General features: G+C 42.1%; 1 protein-coding gene across 3 annotated transcripts in view; it reads right to left on the bottom strand.

Annotated features, from left to right (window-relative positions):
* Positions 1-1,388: 1,388 nt before the first annotated feature.
* The window catches only part of LOC107100234 (protein NLRC3-like), a 37,596-nt gene continuing 30,989 nt past the window's right edge, over positions 1,389-7,995 (bottom strand). For all 3 annotated transcript variants that reach the window (XM_015398648.1, XM_015398650.1, XM_015398651.1), the window contains one exon: positions 1,389-3,166. In XM_015398648.1, coding sequence (XP_015254134.1) covers positions 1,389-3,166 — 1,778 coding nt within the window. The remainder of the gene's footprint in view (positions 3,167-7,995) is intronic.

Here is a 7,995-nt window from a genome sequence, read left to right as displayed (position 1 = left end):
TTGTGGGTTTGATTGGTCTAAAAAGCGGCAACATACAGCTATAAGGACAGTTTGCTCTCACACGTTCTACATTTATAGTCACACAACACACACACACACACACACCGGAACTTGGCGCGCCCCACCTGTCACGTCTCAATTCCCCACCAGTGGGTCGCGCCACACACTTTGAGAACCGCGGCAATAAACCTTGTTAAACTTTTCATCAGCCTCCGTGTGTGTTCTGCATATTAGGTTTACTCTGTAACCAATCATGACAGCCTTGCCTTGCCCCTGCTACATCAGACCTTTTTGCAGGAATATATTAATAAGTCACATCTAAATCTTTTATTTAGACAAATCTATTGAACAACCTGATATCATATGGGTCCTATTTCCTGAGCTGAAAACAGGTCATAACCATGCTTTTCCAACAAGGCCAGGCACAGCCTATTTATATTGTACATTCACCAACAGACTCATTTATATTGCAAAGTGCACTATGTGAAAGAAAGAACAACTTAGAGAATAATTGTATTTTGGCTTGTCTTACATTTTCACGTTATTCAACATTTCAGCTTAGAAAATGACAAACAGTGTGATTTCAGTATTGGAGTAACATTTATTTCACCCAAGGGAAAGCACTACATATGAAGCTACAATTGTCCCTTTTAGCAGTTTTCTCACACCCAAGGTAAATTAGAATCCTTCCTGCATTTGTGACAGGTATACTTTGTGCAGTGCACACAACGCTCAGTGCTGTTGTTCCTGTTGCAGAGATTGCACAACTGGCCTGCTTATAAAACAATGAAAAAAATCTCAAAAAATGGAGTTAAGCACATATTCTGAGAGTAAGAGTTGTAGTCTGAACTAGATAATGTTATCTATGTGTGCTACAAGTTTGGTGGCACCACAATGAGCTATAGTGTAATTATTGGCTGTATATGCTTATAATTACACTTCAACACATTTTGGCTATAATTTACAAACTCAGAGGGGAATGAGTTTCAATCAAAGCTAAACAGTGATTTTATAAAAACAGTTGAAGAGACTAAAAAGGTGCATTCTGGGCTAACAGCCCAATGAGTTAAGATGTGTTTAAAGATTCTTATAGGTGTCTGGCTGATTTGATCTTTAAAGAAAACCTACATTCTAAAGGTTTTCCATTCATTTGAATGGAAGATGGAAACTGATCCAAAGGGAATGTTTTGAGAACTATCGAAATCTCTAAACACCAAAAGTTTCAGCAGAGTTCTCCTGAAAGAGCTGAATGTTTAGATGCTTGAATGGTTGAAATAGTCCAAAGGATTAAGTTAACGAGTAAAAATGTCCAAAAGCAGCTAGAAGCATGGAGAAGAACAAGAAAGACAATATAGGCGAATATGTATTACACCATAAAACATCTGGACTCACCGAGCTTTTCTGCAGTTCCTCACAGCTGGAACCAGTCTACATCGTCCACCACCTGATGTTTTGTACTTCTGCAGGTCCAACTCATCCAGAACCTCCTCCGACATCTCCAGCATGTAGGCCAGAGCTGAACTCTGGATCACTGAGAGCTTCTTCTCTGATCTGTTCTCTGATTTCAGGAACTGTTGGATCTCCTGATAAACTGAGAGGTCCTTCATCTCTATCAGACAGTGGAAGATGTTGATGCTTCTATCGGGAGAGATGCTATTAGTTTTCATCTCCTTCAGATTGTTGATGGCTCTCTGGATTGTTCCTGGAATGTTCTCTATGTGACCCAGCAGGCCTCCTAATAGGCTCTGGTTGGACTCAACGGAGAGGCCATGAAGGAAGCGAGCAAACAGGTCCAGATGACCATTTGGACTCCTGACTTTCTTCATAAAGTTCTCCAGAGATGTTTCTCTGTGTTCTCCTCCCAGGAAGTTCTCCACCACTCCTGTGTTCCTGTTGGTGAAGCAGTGGAGCATGTAGACTGCAGCCAGAAATTCCTGGATGCTCAGATGAACAAAGCAGTAGATCGGTTTCTGGAAGATCACGCTCTCTCTTTTGAAGATCTCTGTACAAACTCCTGAGAACACAGAGGCCTCTCTGACATCCAGACTACACTGCTCCAGGTCTTCTTGGTAGAACATGATGTTTCCTTTCGCAAGATGTTCCAAGGCCAACCTCCCCAGCCTCAGAAGAACTTCCCTGTCAGCCTCCATCAGCTCCTGGGGACTCGTCTCATGTCCTTCATGGTACTTGTTCCTCTTCTTCCTGGTCTGGACCAGCAGGAAGTGTGAGTACATGTCAGTCATGGTCTTGGGCAGCTCTCCTCTCTGCTCTGTGGTCAACAGGTTCTCCAGAACCGTAGCAGTGATCCAGCAGAACACTGGGATCCCACACATGATGAAGAGGCTCCTGGAGGTCTTGATGTGGGAGATGATCCTGCTGGCCTTCTCCTCTTCATTGCTGAACCTCCTCCTGAAGTACTCCTCCTTCTGGGCGTCAGTGAAGCCTCGTACTTCTGTAACCCTGGAAACACAGGAAGGAGGGATCTGATTGGCCGCCGCAGGTCTTATCCAGACGACAGCCGAGGGAAGTAGGTTCCCCTTGATGAGGTTCATCAGCAAAACGGTGACTGATGACTTCTGTGTGATCTCAGAAACAAGCTGACAATTGTTAAAGTCCAGAGAAAGTCTGCTTTCATCCAGGCCATCAAAGATGAAGAGAAGCCTCCAGACTGCCAGCTTCTCTGCTGGGACCTTCTGCAGGGTCGGATGGAAAACATGGAGCAGCGTGAGAAGACTGTGCTGCTGATCTCTGATCAGGTTAAGCTCCCTGAAGGAAAGCAGAACCACCACACTGACATCTTGGTTCTCCAAGCCCTCTGCCCAGTCCAAAGTGAACTTCTGCACTGAGAAGGTTTTTCCAACACCAGCAATGCCGTTGGTCAGAACCACTCTGATGGCTCCATGTTGGTCAGGTAAGGCTTTAAAGATGTCATGGCAACTGATTGGAGAACCATGGAGGCTCTGGATTTTGGAAGCTACCTCCAGCTGCCTCACCTCATGTTGGTTGTTAACCTCTTCATTCCTTCCCTCTGTGATGTAGAGATCAATGTAGATCTTGTTCAGGAGAGTTCTACTTCCTGTTTCATCACTTCCTTCTGCCACACATTGACATCTCCTCCTCAGACTGATCTTATGTTCCTCCAGAACCTCCTGCAGACCAACATCTGCTGAAACAGAGATGAAAAGACAACTGAAAGAAAAACCTGATTTAGAGATTAAGTTGGAACCAAATCATCTGGAACATTATGAGGTGTTATCAATCGAAGGTCTCTTTCTTCACTTGATCTGTTGCTAATGATCTGATCAGTCCTCAGAACCAGAGACTTTATAACCCCTTAAGCCCTGAGGGGCTTAGGAGCCGATTCTGCCTGAAATTACATATGTGTATCAAATCAAGGACAGCTCTGAAACTATAAATTGGAAATAAAATTGTGTGTATATGTATGAGAGAAAGGCATTGAATATTTTTCAGGTGGAACCAGTACTTTAAATGTCACCATGTCTGATTTATAGGTGATTAAACAAAGAAAAAATGAAATACATTTAGCCTAGCAAATTTTCTTTTTCCAAATAAACCCTGCAAAACAATTCGAAACTCTGGATGAACCATCAGACTTTATAGATCCATATCTTGACTATAACTCAGGCAAATTTGGACTGAATAAGTTGAAGCATGTTTGTTCGACAAAGGTTTTAGTGAGCAGTGTGATAGGCAGAAATGTGATTTTGACACAGTGGTGCCAAAAGTGGGAAAATTGTGCCAAATGCAAATTTCCACTCATAAAAGGGAATCTGACCAGACAATATGCTGATTTACATTATTGGAGACCTTATGCATGAAGCAAAGCCTTTTCTCCTAAGATTTAGCCCTTGTTTTTTTTTTTTTTTTTATTTATTTAGGATTGAACAGTCAATAATATGACTTAATTTAATAGAAAATAAGAGGACTTGTGTAATTTTGGTCACCAAACAGGGATAATTTATTGGAAACAAGAGTAAGAAATCCAAAAACTGTACAAAAATGTAAAAATAAATTAGAATCAGACGCTTCTGTCAAGAAAATGTGCAAAATATTTATTTATGCAAATTATTAAATAAAAGACATGTGCAATAAATGTTTCAATTGTGAGGTTTGACCACTTGATTTTCTTTACACCAGCTAGTATCCTTTTTGCATTTCACTGTTTTTTCTTTACAATGTTGAGGCTAAACGTAGCTGCCTGGAAGGTGGCCGGTACTCCTTCTCTTTTGGAGCATCATTGCTGTAAAACCATCACATATATCTAGAAAAATATATTTCCTTTGAAAACAACAACACTGTAGCAGCATCTGACACTGACTTCTAATCATCATAGGAACCTAAATCTAAGGAAGTTATGATACATCAGAACTCATATATGCACTCATTCAGATCGTTGCAGAATAGAAATCTCAAGTCTCAGCCGTGGCAGAGGACCTGACCTCCTGTTTTAGTGATGGTCCTGGGACAACCTCTAGACTATAAAAATAAATAAAAATAGTTTATTACAACAAGGTAGTTTATTACACACCATAAAAAGATGTATTGGCGGAATGTGGGTATTTTAAAAGTTGTACAACTTTCCCTGAATCAATCTTGCAAACATTACACAGTGGGGAAGTAGTTTTACAAATAAAACTTTGGAGTGATGTTTCCTACAGTTTCTTTTTTCTGCTTTATCAGAAACAGCAGAGATGTGTTGTATAAACTCAATAAATAAATAAAAATCCTGTGAAAACAGCACATAAAGATCAAAGCGCTGCAGCTTGCCTGAATATTGTTCCGCAGAACAAACTTTCTCCTGCATCAGCCAGTGGGGGAGGAGAACTATATACTGCAGCTTCGGTGTTAATTTTCCTACTGTTTTCAGGTTAACTCTTTTTCAAAAACACAAGAGATGTGCTGTATAGACAGTGTCAAGTTTTTGTTGTGATTTAGTTTTTTTCCCTCAGTAATGCTCCACTTGAAAGAGCCCAGTCAGCAAGGAACAACTCAGAACAAGGATTTCCCCTTTTTTTTTTTTTTTATTGAGTTGTGTTTTCTTGATTTGATTGGTGAAGAGGTCATTCAGTCATTCAGGTTGAAAACGTTGAACACAAGAGTAACAGGAAATATTGCCTTATTTTAAGTTTAAACAAACACAAATCATTAAAATGTAAAAATAAAGATCCATAAAGTAAATACTAATTACAACAAATTTTGAATGCAACCAAACTAGCAATGCCTTAGCATTAAGTCAGCATAAGTGCCAACAAACCTTTAAGTTTTAGCATTAATCTGATATAAACAAATATATCTTGTTTAACATTTAACTTAAGAAGTAAATAAGATATAAAATAGTGGAGTGTCAAACAAAAGCACTAGTCCAATAAAGTCATCAGGTTTGCTGTTCCAAATAATTCGACTGGTTTGAGTCACTAATTTAAACAATAAGCTGCATCGTCAAGCTGAACATAAACTTCAGACTTCAAACAAGGCAAACAAATTAAGTGAAAATAATTAACTGAAAGCCACTAACATTAAAATAAACTAAGTCAGATGCCAACTGAGACAAACATTTACATGTGCACACTTAGAGCACATGGTTAAGCAGAAATTTCTTCTTCTTCGTGTGGGAGGAGTGTGAGTGGAGAAGTGGAAGAGAGAGCGCGTGAGGAAACTGTTTGAGTGCATTTTTTTGTGTATGTAAATATTGTTTATATAATTGTGTTTTTTGTTGTTTTATAGTTTTTTGTGGTCTTTGTGGATTGTGAGGCCGTTGGGTTCTGCCCGGCGGCAGGCCGGCTTCTCTGCACGCCATGGTGGTGGTGGGGAGTGTTGGAGGTTTCTCCACTCTGAAACGGAAGGTGGGTGCTGGTTCTCCATGCAGCGTGGAGGAAGTGTGTTTGGCTGTGGGGGAAGTCATTGGACATGGGTCCATCAAGTCAGCAGCTAGCATGAGTGGAGCTGTCGTCTTGTTTGTAGAGAGAGTGGACCTCCTCTAACATGACATGTAATCAAAGTGTGCCCTGACGGGGCCGGGCGGCGGCCCGCTGCTGCTGAGCAGATGGGGCCCCCGCCTAGTGTGGCTGCTGCCGCGGAGGGGCCCACCGCTGCTGCTGCGGGGGAACCCGCCCTGCTGCGGCAGAGTGGCCCGCCACTGCTGCTGGGGAATGCGCTGCTGCTGCGGCGGAGGGGCCTGCTGCTGCTGCCGCTGAGGAGCCCACTGCTGCTGTCGGAAGGACCTGTGGTTGCTGCGGAGGAGCCAATGGTGGATGAGCCTGCGACCGATATTGTTGAGGCGTCAGTCGTGAAAAGTGTTAAAACTTTGAAAATGATAGTGTGTGTGAGGAAGGATGGGAGCACGGTGCTGAGTGGTGATGGGGTGAATGGTGGTGAGGGTGAGAGCGCCGGTGGGGAGAGAGACCGTGTGCAGGAAGAGCAGGAGGGGCTGAAGTGTGATGGGGGCTATTTGGCGTGTGGAGTTCAGGGAGAGAAATGTGAGGTGGAGGTTAGAGGGCAGGTGGAAGGTTCAACTGAAAACAGTGTAGATTTGTTTTGTGGAGGTGGTGTGGAGGGAGAGAGGGGTCAAGCAGAGGAGGTGATGGAGGCTTCTGCACCGAAGAGAAAAAGTAAAAGGAAGAATGTGGTGGCTGCTGCACAGGCCAGCAAGCTGGCCAGCAAATAGGCCAGCCAGAGAAGGATGAGGAGTCAGACAGCAGCGAAGCTGAGAGCTGGGTCTCTGACACCAGTGAGCTCTCTGTGTCACAGTCCAATGACAAAGAGCCTTTATACCCCGCAGAATCTTTTAGGAATTTTTTTGTGAATACCAAAGGTTTTAAGGGATTAAAAATAGAGGCATATTTTCCTAATTTAAGATTATTTTATTCATCTGCAAGACATCACATCAGCAACAAGGGGTCATCAGGTTTAACTGATAGACAAATCTTTAGATTAAGGAAAATAATGTCCAAAGTCAGAAAACAGCTTTAAACAGAATGATGCACAACAGCACTTTATTACTTTTTATAGTTTTTTGTTGTGTTGGTTTTAGCTTCTTACCCATTATGGATTCTTTTAAAATAGCATCTTTGAATCTTAACGGGGCGAGGGTGGGTGAAAAATGTGCTTTAATTTATCAAACTTTAAAACAAAAAACATTTGATGTTGTGTTTTTACAAGAAACCCATAGTGACCTTTTAACTAAAGCAGATTGGGGTAGAGAGTGGAGGAGGGAGGTCATCTTGAGCCACGGCACCTCCCAGAGTGCGGAGGTGGGGTTTCTTTTCTCCAGAACTCTCACCCCAACTTCTACAGAACTTCAGCATGTCATTCATGGCAGGTGTCTTTTAGTCAAAGCAAAGTTTGATCTTTTTTAGCATCGTTTTTATCAATATTTATGCACCTATTACCAATGCAGAGAAAAAGCATGTTTTTTTAAAAATTGGGGAAAGGTTGGGTGATTGTGGGTCTGATTACTATGTTTTTTTAGGCGGGGATTTTAATTGTACCGAAAATGAGCTTTTAGACCGCAATCATCCAGAGCCGCATCCAGCGGCCCAACACGCTCTGCGGCAGCTGGTCTTGTCTCACGGCCTGGTGGATGTATGGAGGAGGATGCTGGCTCCAGGCAGTACACATGGTCCCACATCAATGAAAACAGAATCTCATTTGCTCTGCTTGATCGTATTTATTGTTTTAAACACCATTTTAACGTGTTTAAGGCATGCCAGATTTTACCGGTGGCTTTTACGGATCACTCGTTGCTTTTAGGTAGTGTTTTTATTAGAAACATTTTACCATCAAGCGCTTACTGGCCTTTTAACTCTGCTTTAAGTCACGCTCAAGGTTTTAAGGAGACTTTAAGTTATTTTTGGACTGGTTTTAGACAGAGAAAGTCAGATTTTACCTCTCTTAGACAGTGGTGGGACTATGGGCGTAGGAATATGTTTAGAATTGGGGGGGGACATGTCGGAAATCTGAGATTCGTAAATATTC

The sequence above is a fragment of the Cyprinodon variegatus genome, unplaced genomic scaffold, assembly GCF_000732505.1.
Source record: "Cyprinodon variegatus isolate N-32 unplaced genomic scaffold, C_variegatus-1.0 Scaffold947, whole genome shotgun sequence".
NCBI classification, from domain to species: domain Eukaryota; kingdom Metazoa; phylum Chordata; class Actinopteri; order Cyprinodontiformes; family Cyprinodontidae; genus Cyprinodon; species Cyprinodon variegatus.
The sequence above is the reverse complement of the archived record's forward strand: the minus strand, read 5'-3'. Positions and strand labels throughout refer to the sequence as shown.